Source organism: Myotis myotis, unplaced genomic scaffold, assembly GCF_014108235.1.
Source record: "Myotis myotis isolate mMyoMyo1 unplaced genomic scaffold, mMyoMyo1.p scaffold_m19_p_16, whole genome shotgun sequence".
NCBI classification, from domain to species: domain Eukaryota; kingdom Metazoa; phylum Chordata; class Mammalia; order Chiroptera; family Vespertilionidae; genus Myotis; species Myotis myotis.
Window position 1 is genome coordinate 40,225,666 of NW_023416320.1, and position 19,110 is coordinate 40,244,775.

A 19,110-nucleotide genomic window follows, 5' to 3' on the forward strand; every position below is an offset into this window, starting at 1 on the left:
CAATAATTAGAAGACAAAATGGGATGAGGAAAAAGGGCTTTATTGGTTTGTTTTTAAGAAATGCATGCTGTTAGCAATGATCCTTCCAAAAAAGTGCACTTTACATCATCTCTTTACAGAAATTTACCCCACCTACCTGCAAGGTGGCATTCATCTTACCTGAGGGAAGTCTTCATTATCTTCTTTTAAACATTTACCAAATGCTTAGGACCCCACTTAGATATTTTATGATATAATTTGGTTCCATCTTTTATAGGAATTGTTGTGGCTTCAGAGAATTTTTTAATCAAGTTCCTTTAACTCTCTACTTCTCTTATAAAGTAGAATCAGTTTAAAATCATTTAATTAATCTAAAGAACACCAGAAATTTCCCTTCCTCTTTCTCTGTCCTACCGCACTTCCCCCGACCCCAGCCTTCCTGCCCAATACTCATTTCTGCCCTCCTGTCCGGTTAACCCTGGACCTCAGCTCTGAGTTTTCTTTACTGGCATTTCACATGCATTTCTACCTACTGGGAATAAACCCATCAATTTCAAAACAGAGCTGCAATCATGCCCATGATTTAAAGCTGTTTTAAAGTGTATTAAAAGCATTTTTTTTTGCCCTCAGAGGAAATAATTTTGTCATCACTTAACTTCTTTTTAATGGCTCTTTCCCACTTCTGTATGTCAATACTCCTTCCCCAATCTGACCAATGCAGGAAAACATCAAACAGTCCTAGCTAAATTATTTTTTAAAAACTCCAAAACGTGTCTATCTAAATTGACTTTGCTTGTTATCTTAATATACAAGGAATGACCACATAAATTTCCAGGAAAATAATGTCGACAGCATATGCCATACTGTCTCCAGTACCATTACTATCATAACCAGTTTAGAAATATGACTCCAAAGACTCAAAGTATGATTTTTTTAATTTAACATTTGTTGTCTTTGAAGACGGATTCCAACTGTGTATTATATTTGTCAAGAGGTATCTTTTGCTTACTCAAGTAATATTCCTGGTTCTTCCTTAACTTAGCTTACATTTCCTAATCTCTGGTTGTATCCATAGAGTTAGCAAACTTTGGCAATCACATTTCCTTAACGTTTGTTACTAACAAATTTTAAAAATTAAATATCTCAAAACAGCATTGATAGTTTTAATATGTTTGATTTTAAAAGTATTTCAGTTGATTGATTGAAAATAATAATTTCTATATAGGTAATGTCTTAAAAGTCTAAGGTACACAGTGACTCTCAAGTTCTAAATTTTGCAATACTGTTTAAAAAAATTTAACAAGTCTTCTAATTTTCAACTTAAAATCACAAATATAAATAATTACTCATTGATATATTTATTGAAATTACAAGGCTAACCTGTTGCTTTAATAAGCCACATTCTCTTAACCATTAAAAGTCTTAATAATATCAAATATGCACAGGTTCTTCATCCAGATATATCTACCCTTTTAAATAACTTCAATTTGACTCTTTCAAATACTTCTACATTTAATTCTTATGTTTGGAATTAAAAGATGTTACCCACTTAAAAAAACAGTCTGTCGCCTCAAATAATGTCAAGGATATATTCCCAAGTAATTTTAGGTTGCCATCCCGCTAGACTCAATTTCTTGTTGTCCAGAGATATTACTGGGACTTAAGAAGAGAGATTCAGATGGCACCGTGCTCCCTGAATCTGGCTGCGACACTGTTGTGGATACCGAGCTTACAGAAACGGCCGAGAAAACAACCTCACCCCTGGCCGGAGCCTATCATTCGCTAGTTCTTCTGTCCACTTGAGAATGTCAACAACCTTCTCCCGCGATGGAAAATCCTTTCACTCGGTTTTGTATGTCTTTGGCTCAAGCTCTAAAGACCTCTGAACTTGCTGAGAATCTGCGTTCTTGTCACATCCCTCCTCTCTCTTGGAGCCACAAGCCTTTTAGATATTTACATGACATCAGCTTGAATCCGGGGTATTTCTCATGGCTCAGTCCAACTATGTGGTTGCCACAGACAAGGTGCTGACTTTATAAGCAGAATAGCTCATGGTGAGCATTTGAGCCCAAAGCTAAATCAGTTTATGAGCTGAGCAACTAAATGGTTCTTAACAACAGAGAATGGAAGAAAACCACTTGGGTCAATAGGGTACACCTACAAGTATACGCATGCTCCAACATTGTCTTAAGCTATATTTGTTTTGTGATTTACCTGATTTAATTATAGTATCCTCTAGTGGGTCCAGTAAATATCTTTTTGTATCCATACATATTCTTAATTTTTGCCTCATTTTTAGGAGGCAAGATCAGATTTTAAGTGCCACAACTAACTTACCTTTGAAAGTATCTTATCTATTTATAGGGAATACAGAATGTTGAATCTGGTTGAATGAAAGCTAAGTATCAGGTGTTCAGTTTTTTTTTTTTTCACCAACAGAGAATAATATATTGTATGTTTACTAGGAATTCCACAGAACGTTAAGTGAGTCACCTGGGTGTCCTTTGTTCTGTTGCTGTATTTGTAGGGGATAATATTAAAGCCATTTCAAATAAATGCCACAGGTACTCAGAGAGATTCAGCAGATGCCCATCAAGCAAACGGAAAGGTATACAGGGTGTCCCAAAAAAATGTATACACACTTTAACTTCTGATAGCTCAATTTTAAAAATGAAATGTACTTTAATAAGCACTGGCTTAATAATTATTCAAAGTGCATGTACACATTTTAGGGGGACACCCTATATATCAACTTAAATGCTTAGCAATTTTCATCTTCATTCCCTGAATTTTCTGTTGTTGCTGTTGATCCTCACCTGAGGATATTTTTCTATTGATTTTTAGATAGAGTGGAAGTGAGGGGGAGAGACACACAGGGAGAAACATTGATGTGAGAGAGACACATCTATTCGTTGCCTCCAGCAGGACCCGGTGGGGGCCAAGAATCAAGCTTCAACCAAGGTACGAGGTATGTGGCCTTGACCAGAATTGAACCCGGACCCTTCAGTCCATGGGCTGACCCTCTATCCACTGAGCCAAACTGGCCAGGGCCCTGAACTTCTGTAAGTTGTTAAAATTCTTTCACATGGTTATACTGGCAACATTCATTGTAGTTCAGAGCTTCTGATTAAGAAAGAACAGATAATTATTGGGCCATTAAGAAAGAATAGATAATATTGGGCCATTCCCTACAGGCCCCAGTTTTTTTGTTGAAATTTCCTATTGTTATTAAATAAAGTATCATTGCTTGCTATTTTCCAAACTCAAAGACCTCTCATCAAATTAATACAATCAAATACCACAAAGATCAGGGGATACATAATTTACTCACTTTCTCATGGGAGTGGTAACCAATGAAGAAAGACAGAGGCAGCGAAGGCAGGTCTCAATTTTACAAATAGGTGTGATTGATGTAACCCTCACATTTCAGCGCTCCCTACTCCAGCTGGATACACCTCTCTCTATAAGAAGGGTGTGAGTCCTGCTCGGGGATAGAGAGGCAAGAAAGAGTGCAGGACTTTCTGACTTACTCTGTAGTGGGCATCAAAGGGAGAGTTGGTCATCTCTTGCATAGGGAGGGAAAGTGACCCACTGTCTGTGTGGGACCTGGCCAGTGCCCACCAAGCTTCCAGCACCTTCCTTCAGGGACATGGAGACAGGCAGAAACCCCTGCCATCAGTTCCCTAAAAGTAAATACCAGGGAGGGAGGGAGGGAGGGAGGGAGGGAGGGAGAGAGAGAGAGGGAGAGAGAGGGGGAGAGAGAGAGAGAGAGAGAGAGAGAGAGAGAGAGAGAGAGAGAGAGAGAGAGTCCTTATTCCTCCTCTCCCACAACTATTTTCTCCAAAATTGTAATGGTGACATTTGTACATAGAAACCCCTAAAAAAAAGTAGGCATCAATCAGTAATAATACTTTGTCTTCCCATCAGAATCCCCTATCACAGTTAAAAAGAATGCTCACGTAAAATACTGTTCAGGCATAAACTTTTGGTTTATCTTTTTGACATATACAATATCTGTATATTTGGATGCATTTTTTGCTCAAGTGACTACAATTAGTTAAGAACCCTCCAGGGGACAAACTGGGTTTATGCTATTCCATCTGGAAGTCCTTTGTGAATTAATTGTGTTGTTTTGTATTTTGATGAACTATAACCCATATTTTATTCACAAACATCAGAAGAATAGATAATAGATGAGTTCACCAAACAAATGCTTTTAAAAGTTCATTTCAGTCCTATGATTCTATAATTTTCATTATAAATTTATTATATGTTGTTGGTATACTTTGCCCAGTTTTTACAAACAAAACAAAGGAGAAGTTTGAAATAGTGATTCATATAATTTCTGTCAAATAGTGATTTTACTGAGCTAAGAAATTAACTATAAAATAGTAGTACAAAATCTTTTTCATAATTGTAAAAGAGTATAATATCAATTTAGAGAAAAACAAATACACAGACACTAGCTCATAAAATATTATAGAATGAGCATTATTCTCATTTTTGATACTGTATTTAACATTATTTATTAAAATGATATTATGTAATATTTTGCCACATTAATTTAACACACAAAATGGGAAAATTATATTCTGGATAACTAAAAGTGTGTCTTGCTACAGCTCCTTGTACATGGGCAAAGGAGAAGTAGCATTTTCATCTCAGAATTATTCCAGATCCTTCTAAATAATTCTGAGTTTATACAAATTTTCTAAGTCTGTTTATTTTTTTTTATTACCTTAAAAATATTTTTTATTTCAGAAAGGAAGGGAGAGGGAGAGAGAGAGAGAAACATCAATGATGAGAGAGAATCATTGATTGGCTGCCTTCTGCACATCCCACACCGGGGATTGAGCCCACAACCCATGTATATGCCCTGACCAGGAATCAACCATGACCTGGTTCATAGGTCAATGCTCAACCACTGAGCCATGCCGGTTGGGCTTGTGAGCTTATTTTAATGCAATTCTAGATCAATGTATGTGTGATGGCTTTGTTTTTCTCATTTAAAACAACTTCTGAGTAACTAACAAATCTCTTTTGAGGGCAGCTGCCATGGTCTCTACAGTGAAAGTGTCTCTTTTTTTAAAAATATATTTTTATTGATTTCAGAGAGGAAGGGAGAGGGAGAGAGAGATAGAAACATCAATGATGAGAGAGAATCACTGATCGGCTGCCTCCTGCATGCCCGCCACTGGGGATCGAGCCCGCAACCTGGGCATGTGCCCCAATCGGGAAGTGAACCGGTGACCTCTCGGTTCCTGGGTCGACGCTCAACCGCTGAGCTACACCCGGCTGGGCGAAAGCGTCTCTTGAAGAGTTCATCTATTTAATTTTTTCCTGTTTTATTTCAAAGTCACTAGATTACTTTCCTTTTAGTTAAATATATTATTATATTAAATAAATCTATGTATCCCATTATCCTTGAGGACTGTGGCTTCATAGTGTTATGATCAAGCAGTCCCATGAGTTTGCTTGGTAACACATAGTTAACTAAGGGCTATTAACCCTAATGGAGGGGAGTCTTGCTTAGCTCCACACAATCTGGTGGAAGAGAAAGTCACCAAAAGGATGATAAGATAAGAAAGTCTATGAAAAGCAGGAAAACAATGATTAGCAGAAGGACATCTCCACAGGCCTCATCCATGCCTCATTTGCATTTGAGTAACATAAGACTATCACTTCCTTTTTCATACACAATCTTACCTTCCAAAATATACTACTATCTACTGTCTAATCACAATCTGAACCAATTTCTTCAGACAGAATAGTATATCAATATTTAAATAATTTATAAAATAATGTCCTGGTATTGAACTTGTTAGTTCAAAATCATTTTTATAAGAGATAAATACTTCACTAAATTATATTTTCACCAGGGAGAAATTTTGAAAGCATTTTTTCTATATTTATGTACAAGAATTATAAATATTCTATACTTTGTGCTTTGTACCTTGTAACTTGCTAGAAAATAGACCATCATGCTAGTGTTGCTTTATTATTGGAAGGTCCACATACGCTCAGAGCTTGATTTCCCCATACAGCTTTGGAAATGAGAATGTCAATCCATATAGTAACTAATACAAATGTATACTAAAGCTAAGGCTCATTTAAATTTTATCCCACAAATATTTTAATGATGGAAAAGTCATTATACACCCGTAACACCCTTGCCAGTGTAAACCACGTTCTTTTCAAGAACAACTACCATTTTTCATCATTTATTTAATTGAATCATAATGCACTATATTTTTATAGCAGCCCCATGTAGCATAGTCAAGTTACTTTTTATCATGGTTTGTTTCCAGTTCATGCCAAATAAACTGTAATTCGCACGTTATCATTACCAAAGATTCAAATGATGTAAAATGTGGAAGCTCTATGGGATTTATTGCATGCTAATATAGTTGGACCTTTGAAAGTTTCAGTATAATATTAGACGTTATTAATCTTGATAAACTGATTTGAATAACTTTGATCATATTAGTTTTTAAGATATTTTAATAGCATGGTTCCTTGTTGCTGTGAAGATGGCCTCTAGGGAAATCAACTGACTTTGGGGTATTCAAACTTCAGTGGTCAGTATGAGGTGTCCCCAGTTTACACCTAGATACAGTATTTTTGTTAACCAACCCTTTACTAAAACTGACGTCTAGACTTTAGATCTAGGGACACTATAAAAACAACAATATTTTGGTGGCATAATCATATTACATTATAGAACTTCAAATATCAATGGCCTGGATTGGCTTTGTTTTAGTCAAAACAGCCTCACGAACCAGCATTGAAAGAACTTTGGGGAACAGTAGCACCTTTTCTGCCCTCTTCCTTTTTGTTTCTTACCAGCAAAACCTGGCAAAGCTAAAGGCTTTTTTTCCCCTTCACAGGTTTGGGATGAAAATCTTGCAAAATCTGCTGAGGCCTGGGCCGCCACCTGCATTTGGGAACATGGACCTTCTTACTTACTGAGATTTTTGGGCCAAAATCTCTCTGTGCGAACTGGAAGGTAGGAAGCGGTTCTCCTGGCACCCTTTATGTCCACACAGCGTCATTGCTCAGAGACTCCAACGGGGGAGTGACACCAATTTCAAGTCATCTCAGCAACTGTTGATTGAGTGCTTGCTATGTGCCAGGCACAAGTGCTGGACCCCTGGCTGTTCTAGATATCTTCAAGGAGTAATTGGTTCAAAGGACCTAATACGACCAGTTTCCCATTTCACCCTTGAAGCACCCTCCCTTAGCCTGCATTCTGCACTTACATCCCAGAAGCTGCGAAAGGATCAGCATGTGCTTATACCACTGGTCAGCAAACTCATTAGTCAACAGAGCCAAATATCAACAGTACAATGATTGAAATTTCTTTTGAGAGCCAAATTTTTTAAACTTAAACTATATAGGTAGGTACACTGTTATTAACTTAATTAGGGTCCTCCTAAGCTGGCCTTTGCTAAAAACGTCCTCAATCTGAGGGGTCGACCTCAGCGAACGTACCCCCACTTCTTCTAACGCCATTTCTTCAAAATAGACTCACCCAGACCGAAAACCAACTTCTGCGCATGGGCCACAAAGTTTCAATCACACTGTATGTGCGTGCCCGCGCGTGGTATTTTGTGGAAGAGCCAAAGAGCCGCATGTGGCTCACGAGCCGCGGTTTGCTGACCTCTGTGCTATACCCCGTATCTTGTCTCTTCTACCTCAAGAAAATCCTGACAATGGCAGAAGCCATTCTTGTGTGTCTGCAACTTTTTCCTGGTTGCATATATCTCTGTTATAAAAATTATACGTATTCATATATATATACATATATACATACACACACACACACACACATATGTACATACACACCTATCTGCAAGTATATGCAACTATGGAAAAGCTGTTCCCAGTGATGGGATAATTTTCCTGCCACTGTGCAATGTCATCATACAACCTTCCAAAGGCCCAGTCTCTTGCATGTTGGGGGAAAAAATCAGGTGTCCTATTATTAAAATTAAAGTGATATAAGTTTAAGAAAAAACCCCACACTGAGTTCTAGTATAATAATTACTTCTAATATGTCAACTCTTAATTGTGCATAAGATTCTGATGGAAGAAATTTTTGACATAGATAAAACAAGATAAAATGATAAGTCCCGAAATATCTACATGTCTGTTTTTGAAACGGTCAGATGTAAACTTATGCAAATATAGGATCACTTGATCCAACTCTGGGCTTTTTTATGTTGGTCCTACTTGAAGGAATAGAGGATTCTACAGGGTGGTGATGGTAATTGTAAGGGGTGGGCATGCTCTTGATTCATTGTGAATAATCTGCATAATGAACAATTAACTTACAATTTAACATGAGCCTGCCATGTGTTCTAAGTTCTCATTGTTTATCTTGATATCTAGATATCGCTCTATTCTCCAGTTGGTCAAGCCATGGTACGATGAAGTGAAAGACTATGCTTTTCCGTATCCCCAGGACTGCAACCCCAGATGTCCAATGAGATGTTTTGGCCCCATGTGTACACATTATACACAGGTTATTTCAACTTTCTTGTTAATTTTGGGGTCATACTTTTAAAAAATGGTCTTAACTATTTTTTAAAATTTACCTTTATTGTTTAAAGTATTACAGACGAACCCTTTCCCCCTCCACTGACCCCACCTCCCCACTCTTGCTCCCTCCACAGCCCTTCACGGCGTGATTGTCTGTGTCCGTGGGTTATGCATATATGCATATACATTTTTTGGTTAATCTCTTCCCCACCCCGCCTTCCATCTGAGAATCCTCACTGTGTTGCATGCTTCCATGTCTCGGGACCTATTCTGGTGAACATGCGTGTTCTGAGCTTTGGCCTCAGTAATGGTATATTGGTTTGTTCCTGCAGATGGTTTGGGCCACCTCCAATCGGATCGGATGTGCGATTCATACTTGCCAAAACATGAACGTGTGGGGAACCGTGTGGCGCCGTGCAGTGTACCTGGTGTGCAACTATGCCCCCAAGTAAGTCCCAGGTGGCCGGCTGCTTCCTCGGACCTTTCATGATTATTCAATATCTTCAGTCTGTTGGGTATTTTTTTTCTTTTTTTTAATGTGCCTCTTGTTACCTTAATGAGGTGACTTTTTCTTTTTATTGATTTCAGAGAGGAAGGGAGAGGGAACGAGGGATAGAAACATCAATGATGAGAGAATCATTCATCAGCTGCCTCCTGCACGCTGCCTACTGGGGATGGAGCCCACAACCTGGGCATGTGCCCTTGACCAGAATCAAACCTGGCACCCTTCAGTCCTCAGGCCGATGCTCTATCCACTGAGCCAAACCAGCTAGGGCAGTCTGTTGGGTATTTTAATATGAGTGGGACTTAAATACAAGGGCCTCTGATCTTGAATCCTTCATTATTCTCATAAACCTGACAAAATGAGCTGAAAGGCTTCTTTGCACAAGGAGAAGGATCCTGGGCCAAAACTGGTGGCAAAACAATCTGAGTATGGAGATTCACTAAATTCTCCGCACGGTCTTTCCTTTGTCATGGCGATTGTAAAATAAACTCTGTACTCCCAGGCTTTTGATAGCTACATGAAAAGGCATCAGAACATAATCTTCTAGGGAATTTATCAACACCATGATATTCCCACCTCTCAGTGCCAAAATGTCAACTTACTTTTTTCCCTAGGAAAGCAAAACAAGCCTTTCTTCCTTCTTTGTTTTAAGAGTAAAATTGAAAACTATAGTTTATTCATTCCATAGATGACTAGGGAGGCATTCAATATCAGAAGGGGAGATTTACAAGCTATGACTTCTTTTTCAATTGAGGCTTTGCCATGATTGAAATTTCAGTATTAAAAAGTATTCAGTAATTTCATCCTATGGCACATATGAAAATATTGTGAAACTGATTACAGCTTCTAAAATATGGACATATTTATGAACTTTTTTTGCAATAAATAAGCATGCGTTAACATTCGGGAAAATGCCTTCTTGATAACAATAACTCTTCAGCTGATAAAAGATTGCAGTTTATTCATGAGTCTGTTCCCATTTGGAGTAAATACCAAAATGTGCAAAGGATTTATGACATTCTTGGTGTTTTCCAAAGTAAGTCCCAAAGATTTTCTCTAGCATTGCCAGTATGGGGAGGGAATGAGAAAATGTTTCACAGACAGCTGCATTACTCATGTGTGTGGTAGTATGCCAGTGTTGTTGCAGAGTTAAAGAAATAGCAATTTCCCCGATGGACCCCTCTTCACAATTACTAGAAGAATAAGATTTGGAAAGTAGAATGTGTCTGCTTTATGAAAAGTATGGAACTGTGCATTTGACTGATATTTTCAGTCTCCTTATATTTTCCTGTTAAGCTTTGACCTTTCTTTCTGACACAAAGAAGCCAAGTGTCCTCCCCAGATGATGAAAGACATTTTTATTTTATTCATTTAACTTCTCTGTTTTGGGCCAATGACTAGAATTTCTCATACTATCGATGAAAGATTTGATTGTTTTATGGGTCCAGGAGATTAAGATATTGTGTTCATATGCTATATTTGTTGTAATAAAAGACCATTATTTTGAAACCTGGGGCAATGAAGAAAGTTTTCAAATCCTGGCTGATATGTGAATATGATTCTTCTAATGCCAGTGTGAAGTTACCTCAAGCCTAATCGTTTTTCAGGGTAAAAAGTAAGAAGGGATGGGGGAGACAGAGACAGGGAGGGAGAATTTAGTTACATGCACTAGGACAAAACAATAAAAGAATAAATAATAGTTTTATTAGTTGGCAGATTTACTAATGAACACAATTAGTTATTCTCTATTTGACAAAAATCTGTGATTTATGTAAAAGTACATAACGTAACATATAATTATTACAGATAATAAAATTGTACTTCTAAATTAATGTTACCAAAATATGTGCTATATAACTTCAAGAAGTATGTATAGTAAAAAGAAAAATGTCAAATTAAAATAGCATAATCTTGATAAAGATGTAGCTTGGGTAGAGATACCTAGAGCAATACAATTTTGAATAGAGGACGGGGGAACTTAGGACCCAGGTGAGGGAGCTGCACTCACCAGCGAATGGGGCCCCTGGATGTTTCTGAGCCAGCTTATGGCATCAGAATTCCGCCTGAGGAAGCCTCTCTGGAGGCCAGAGTGTAGAACAAACTAGATTTGGCGGGCAGTCTTAGGATCTCATCTCGTGTTGTAATATGAGTCGTTAATCAGCAGGTTTTACATGTGTGTACATAAATGTTTTATAGATAAGTGTGAATTTTTAACTGACGTTTAAACTGAGACCTTCACGCCCTATAGAGACAGGCTCTGAGTCCCTGCTTGGTCTTGTTCAGGTCTTAAATAAAGACTCGGAGAACCACCTGTCTCATATGCTAGCCTCTTACCTACTGTCGTCTGATTTTCTACCCTGACTTTTTATTATTGACAACCAGATTTCTCCTGAACAGTCAAGTTCCTTCCCATTGTTGGCTATATTGCTATTTCCCAGTACTCTAGTTACTAACACCAGGCTATGAAAGTGCATTTATTACTCTTTCCTTTGTAATTGCAGGACCTAAATAATAGTAGGTAACAGTAAGGTAATTCTCCTAATAGTGAACTGATGTATTATTTTGATATTGGTGATCAATACAGATAAAGGAAAATATTGAGAACAGAAAGTAATTCAGTTAAATGTGTTTATTATCAGAAAATGAATAGCATTACTATAAAAAGGTCTAGGAGTGTATTTATGGGAAAATTTTTTTAAATCACCTTTAATTGCTTCTGTGGGCCATCATTCTCTTACTACAAAAATGGAGTTTTCTATATCTCATTTTATAAATAATGAGAATCTACAATATTTTACAAGTTTAGGAACAAATTTTGTGAACATTTATAACTTTTGGTGTGTGCTTATGACAACTTTTTGTTCATTTAATCATTTCTAAGCCTCCCAGAAATGATGACATGAGTAGGAAGTTGTCATAAGCACCCAAAGCACTTGTATGCATGCATATAAGCACAACCAACAGATGCAAGACACTGGGAAAAGGGGACGAGGGCGAGTGGGGTGTGGGGGGGGGTAGGGGGGGCCGGGGGGAGGTCAGTGGGGAAAAAGAGACATATGTACTGCTATTTGTAATACCTTAAACAATAAAATTAAAAAAAAAACTTGCATAGCCATGTAAAAAAATATCAATGAAAGTTTTGGCCAAAAATGTGGATTAAAAAAAAAAAGTGAATCTGGCCTATGTGCTTCAGAGGATGGCTATGGGAAAGAGACAGATGCGGTGAATTGAAATGAGCATTAAACCTGGTGTCAGATGACTAATGATGTCACTACTCATTGTAGTGAGTCACGTATCACCTATAAATTAAGATACTATTAATTCAGAGAGAAAGTGTTTTAAAAGTAAGATATATAAATAAGTTACTGTATAAATAAGAAATGGATATAACTTTGAGTGCCTTTCCAAAAATGACAAACTTCTCAAAAAAAATCATCATGTCAATACATGTGATCATGTGCTTAACAACGATAAAAAAAATTTTTATTCTCATCCCATGATATTTTTTCCATTGATTTTTATTTTATTTTATTTATTTTTTTAGAGAGAGAGAGCAAAAGGAAGGGAGGAGCGGGGGAGAGAGAGAGACACATCCATTGGTTGCCTTCTGCAGGAGCCCGTCTGGGGCCAGAAATCGAACTGGAAACTGAGGATGTGCCCTTGACCAGGAATTGAACCTGAGACTCTTTGATCAGAAGGCTGACCCAACGCTCTAACCACTGAGCACTAGCCAGGGCAAAAATAAAAAAATTTTAAATGAGCAAGTAACATTAATGCTACCATTTTTTTCTTTTTCTCTCTAGGGGCAACTGGATTGGAGAAGCGCCATATAAAGTAGGGGTACCATGTTCAGCTTGTCCTCCGAGTTACGGGGGATCGTGTACTGACAACCTTTGTTTTCCAGGAGTAACGTCAAACTACCTATACTGGTTCAAATAAGCTTACCGGCTCTTCCAGGAAGTTGAATGCTTTCTGGGAATCATAGGTCTATATATATATTGAGTTTTGCACATATTATACATATTTTATAACAATCTTGTTTTCCTTTTATTAGTCCTTGTATAAATTAGTGTTTGTCTAGTATGTTTGTTTAATCTTTTGAGGTCATCAGAACATCCATTTCTATTTTCTGATCTCTAACCCTAAATTAAAATATTGTATAGGTAGTATTGATATCGTTGATGCATCCACTTCTAAAACTTGCTTTCCAAAAGAATTATATTATGTTCCTACGGCATAAAAAATCTAGTTGATCTGTAGGGTATGTGTGTGCATATGTAGACATACACATGTATATGCATTTATATGTCCATATTTACACACACACACATAATAGATGATGTAACACATTGCTAATAATATGATTCAGTAGTAAACTGAAGGGAAACTTAAAATATTCTATTCAAAATATATGTGAGGTGGTGGGACATGTCCAGCACCCACCTCTGTAATAGCCACAAAATAATAGTTTGCAAAATAACCCTCAGTGATATCAGGACATAATAAATTAATTAAGCAATCCCAGATTTCATTCTGGAGACATTTTTTTCTTATTTGGGTTTACGAAAGGTTATGCTCCAACTATGTAAGCTTCAAATCCTACCTTTTACTTAATCTCTTCTGGTTATGTTCTCATAATGCAAAGATAATGAGATTTGGTTCCTGCCTTCAGAAGCTCACAAAAATATTCAGGAAATGATACAGCCCAATGATTTGGCTGCACAATTATTCTTTGTTAACGAATGGATGTTCACGTAGCTGTGAGGAAGTGAACACAACAGCGGTGTCCGCCTGTAGGTGGAACAGGGGATAAGCCACACTGTGGGGTAGGTAAGGCTCCTGATTAGCGTGGCATTTTAGCTGCCGTGCTTGGAACCAGAAGAGGCAGGAAGGAATTAACAACTGCCCAGAAGGTACTGGATTGGAGTAGACAGTTGTGCCTTTGGCAGAAAGGCAGAAAGCTAGACCCTAAGAACACTGAAGAGGCCCAAGAGAAGTAAGACTGGGGAGACAGATATGAAAGTCACAAAAACTCCAGGTGCAGAGCTGCGGGAGGGCCTGTCCTGAGGGCCTGGTGTATCGTGAGGTCTGTCAGCAGGAGGGAAAGGACCAGAAAGAAACACCTCGGTACCAAGGACACTCCACTGCTTCACTGTGATTGTGGGACTTCGGGGCTCATATGAAAGACCCTGGGTGCCCACCACAGACAGCAATGACGTGTTAAACAGCCCCCTTCAGAACGACTTTCTGAGGACGAGTCACCAAATTTTACGTCTATGTAGACGAATACTTATCAGTTGAGTTCTCAATTAGGAGCTCAAAATAACCATGAAAACTTCATTCGTGTGATTTTGGAAAGGCAACATTTCCTCATTCAGGAAATTGCTTTCAGAGGAAACTCAATTATCTGGGCCAAGACACTTAATGCTATATACCGTGTGTGTGTGTGTGTGTGTGTGTGTGTGTGTGTGTGTGTGTGTGAGAGAGAGAGAGAGAGAGAGGAGAGAGAGAGAGAGAGAGAGGAGAGAGAGAGAGAGAGAGAGAGAGAGAGAGAGAGAGAGAGAGGGAGAGGGAGAGAGAGAGAGAGATGCTTAGGTTGTATAATACTTCCATAGAATTTCTGACTAAGAAAACATGGTTAGTTCCAGAATGCAAATAACAGGAGGAAGCTACTTGTTTAAAATTCCCTGCACACTTGCAGTTTCTTAGGGTGGCTGCACTGAGAGGGTAGATAGTTAATTAAATCCATTCAATGCGGGAGGAATGCCCACCTGGAGTTCTGATGGACACGATGACAAATAATTGGCCTGATTCCTGTTCCAAACTGGATATGGTGACCAAATGTTTTGACATCCTATTACTCTGCTTCTGTGGGCACCTATATAGACTTTATCAAAAATACATATTTTGGAGACTTAAATGAAGGATAGAAATGATCATATGGTTCAGGCCCCAATTCAAATTTTATCTAACATGCAATAGGTAGTTGGAGACAAATCTCATTGGTAGGATTTTGGCTTGATTTCTGTAGAAAGTGTTTTCCATCCCTGATTTTGCTGCACAGAAGTAGAAAAGTACTATTCAACCGAAAATGACCATGCTTAGTTCCAATTCTGTTACTGGTTTACTCGTGTAGCTTGGTTTCTTAGTTTTAAAAATGAACAATGATATTTGCTTCACATTTCACAGAGGTCCTTAGGAAGGTAAAATTATCATAGTAATAGGATTTATGAAGATTAAATTATCATTAATGTGAAACTTTTCATTAAAAGTAAGTTTTTTGTGAGCTTTTCCTTGGCAGAAACTCTAATTCTTTGCATTTATCTCAGCTTCTTATACGTTGGCTGTAATGTAATAAATGTTTCTATGAATGGATTTTCAGTATTAACTAAAAACTCTAGAACTGCAACAATTTAGAGGAATCCCAACTTTCCATGTTTTATTAAGACAAAAATGTCTTCAGTACAAAGCTTTGAATGCATCAAAAATCCAGATGAATCATCAGACATATCAAATGAAGACTAAGGTCTACACACTTATAACTTACTCAGCAGTCTGTTCCAAATCATGGCTAGAACTAAGTTTATTTATAATTTAACAACTCAGCTAAAAATGTAACGGGTATATTTGTTTGTCTATCTATACTTTTTAAAGTTAGTAATATAATGTGGCCATGTAAAATGTTTTATTTCCCAGGCTAAAGCAAATGACAGTTTGCTAGTAGCCTGTCATATTTTTACAGCATGCAACAAAGGTGCTAGGATAACAATTTCTCACTGTAATGCCCAGAGGCAGGAAGGGTCTGGGGATAAGCTATTTTATAAGAACAGCTTTAAACAGTCAGTATTGAAGCTTTCATTTCAAAAGGTTTCATTCAAAAGATACAGTTATTGGCATACATATTCTACACCATGGATCCTCTCTATGGCATAGTTTTTTCATTTCCACCTTTTTTTTTTTAGTAAAAAGTAAAAAACAAAACCTGTCACATTATGTATTTTTTGGCTTTCATGTCATCAAAAGACTGGGAAAATGATAAATTTTGCTGTTAAACTGATGGATTCTTTGTAAAATTGTATTTGGGTTGCGTAGGCAACAGTCTTAATGTTCCTGGTTATGATAGATAAACTTGCTTTTACAATGTGGCAGAACCAGCATTTATTATCCCTTTTGCTTCTATCCAGCAATCAAAGTACCATCACTTCTTTGAGCCATCAGAGTGTCCCTACCAACTTCATTTGGAAGTGAGGTCATACTCACCGGAAACCATGGAAACAGCCATTTAAAGGCTCCAGGCAGCTTTGGCACAGAGTTGACCAAACACTAGGGCAAGTTCAAGCAATACAATTTACTCCAAACATTTGAATAAAAACCATATACATATACATACACACACACACACACACACATACACTCATTAAAACATGCTTCTGTTAAATCAACTTATAACATCTACATGAGCAAGTCTCGTACACATTTAGGCCAGTTTAAGTATTTTGTGTTCATCCCCTGCTTATCATATGAATGATAAGCTGAACAGGTCATTTGAATGTGTCCATAGAGGAGAAGTAATGCTCAGCCCGAGGTCTATGTTCTCCACCTTGTGTGACAACATTCCCCGGGTCCTGCGGTCTCAGAGGATGAAAATCTTGACATGGATGCAAGCCTTTATCTACTGAAGCATTTAAGGAAAGTAGAATTAGATTTCTACCAGTCTGACACTATCATTGCTTATGTATGATTTTTTAATATTGCCATTATATGTATGGGGAAAGACATGTTTAAACACATGCAAAATGATTTTTTAAAATTATGTCATGGTGTAACTTTGACTTATGAGAGGCCAATCAAAAACTTAGGAAGTTTAACAATAACTTGCTAATGGTGCTGAAAATGCATTACAACCACCAAAATTGTTACAATTTTGAGGTTTCTTTGCAATTAAAGTTTTTATTAAGTGTGAACTATCATTTATTTTGGTGCTAAAAATATGGTGCTAAATGAATTGTTAGTGTTAATAGCTTTCGTAAGGCTCTTTTTAGTCATTATTAAAAGTGTTATCCATTCAATTCCGATTTGGAAATAATAATAAAATCCTGTTAAATTAATCTTAACCAGAAACAGGCCAGTGAACTATATTTTTAATCTAAAAGCCCAAAATTATTTTAGTGTTACAGAATGTAAATTTATTATTATTATTTTTTTTTGAAGTTACTAATTTTCTTTTAAAGCATTTCTTAGCTTGGCAATGTCCAAATTCAAATATTGCCTAAAGGTTAAACACCTACACCAACCATACTGCAGACACTGGCGCCCTCTGGCGGTTGTAAAAACAAATTCTTGATGGCTACTTGGCCTGAAACAAAAAGCCCTTTCTTCTGTCCAATAAAAATTAAGCTGCATAATTTTAGAATTCTCAAATACTCTCTAAATCTGACAGTATTTGAAAATGCTTGACTCTTTTGACATACTTTTCTAAGAGAATAAGAGCGATACTATATCTTGGTATCGACTTTGCTAAATAAAAATGTTTTTCATGATTTTCCAGTTCTGAGGTGCTTATTACAATGTTGTTGTTTTTAACTAGGCATTACTAAAACATTTTTTATTTGGTTTACATTTTAAATACAATTAGATTTAAACTTAGCAAACAAGATCATAAGTGTGCTCCACTTTCAGAAGCAGTAATTTATTTTTACTTTGCAGAATGCATAAGATAAAAAGGAGATACGTTAAAAAAATTAATTCCACATAGGAAAGGATTATCTCCTCACCTGGACTTGTTGGTCTATAATGTGATAATGTTCTTTGATCACACTATTGAGCTAATAATACAATTTTAATATTCCATTCAAACTCCTTTTAGCCTAACAAATGTTTAGAATCACATCCCCTGTAACTAAATGGGCCGTATGCTTAGGCAAACTCTCAGGTGAGGTATGTAATCGACTGATGTGATCATCTGTTTGGAAAGAGATGTTTCTTAAACCATGTTAACATAACCTAATGAAATATGCTTTGAGGCTGTTTTCCAAATTAGTATTTTCAAACTTATTTTAAAGCAACAGAACCCTTTTCATTATCTCAATGACATACAGAGCTCTGACATTCAATACACAAAAAATGGATCTGCTATTCCCCACACCTTCCCCAGTGCCTTGGAAGTTTCTTCTGAGAGCCCCAGGATTCCATCAAACAGAAAAAAAAAATTGATCTAAATCATCCAGTACCCCAGCCCATTGTCTCTAAAATAATCAACGTATGAAAGAAACAAAGTTTGAGGCTCTGAATAATTCCAATGGTTCTTTTAAATACCCACATCACTTTGCAGTGTCAGAAAGCCTCTTATTTGGAGAATTAAAGGCTGACTTTAACTGGTGCTTGCTATAGATTACATCATCTTGTGTTACTTGACAAACAGAATGTTGGTACCATAATATTTTAAGAATTAGAGATAATTGTGATGCATATTTGAAAATAATGTGTTTTTAAGGTATCTAAATGTTTCAACTATGTACATAAACCTACCATATATTGTATCATTTTAGATATTTTTATTAAAAAGGTTAATTTGGATGAGTTTTATTCATTACCTAACACTGTGGCCATGTGTGGTGCCTGCAATGATGTGATATAATGTCATGAATGTGTACATACATAGAAGCGGGGTAAACTTCTGTCCTTATAAAGCTTATCATGAATAGCTTTTGGAACTCAGCTATATTGTTTTTTCTTTCAATAAAAGATTATAATTATTTGTTTTATTTTTTCATTTTTTTTGTTTTCAATAGAGTTTTAAAGTAGATTCAGAACTAGCGGGCATGCTAATTTTGATAAGCGATGATCTATTTTTCTAAAACAACAATGATTATTTTTTTTAACACATTACTAAAATACACATCTTTTTTCTCCTTTTCTTTCCTCCCATCCTTTCATTCTTCTTTCCTTCTTCCTTTCTTTTTCTACTTACACCTAAAATAACTATCAAGAAATTCTGGCTGAGGAAATTGCATGAGCTGAAGAGATATTTTCATGCTTCCCACAGGAAGGGCCTCGGGAGAAACCATTGTGGTCCTGGGGGAGAA

General features: G+C 36.9%; 1 protein-coding gene across 1 annotated transcript in view; it reads left to right on the forward strand.

The window, feature by feature from the left end:
- PI15 (peptidase inhibitor 15) overlaps positions 1-18,601 on the forward strand; it is a 33,626-nt gene extending 15,025 nt beyond the window's left edge. Inside the window, exons 3-6 of the mRNA XM_036338564.1 lie at positions 6,867-6,985; positions 8,371-8,503; positions 8,853-8,968; positions 12,829-18,601. Of these exons, the coding sequence (XP_036194457.1) occupies positions 6,867-6,985; positions 8,371-8,503; positions 8,853-8,968; positions 12,829-12,964 (504 nt within the window). The 3' untranslated portion in view covers positions 12,965-18,601. The remainder of the gene's footprint in view (positions 1-6,866; positions 6,986-8,370; positions 8,504-8,852; positions 8,969-12,828) is intronic.
- Positions 18,602-19,110: the final 509 nt, after the last annotated feature.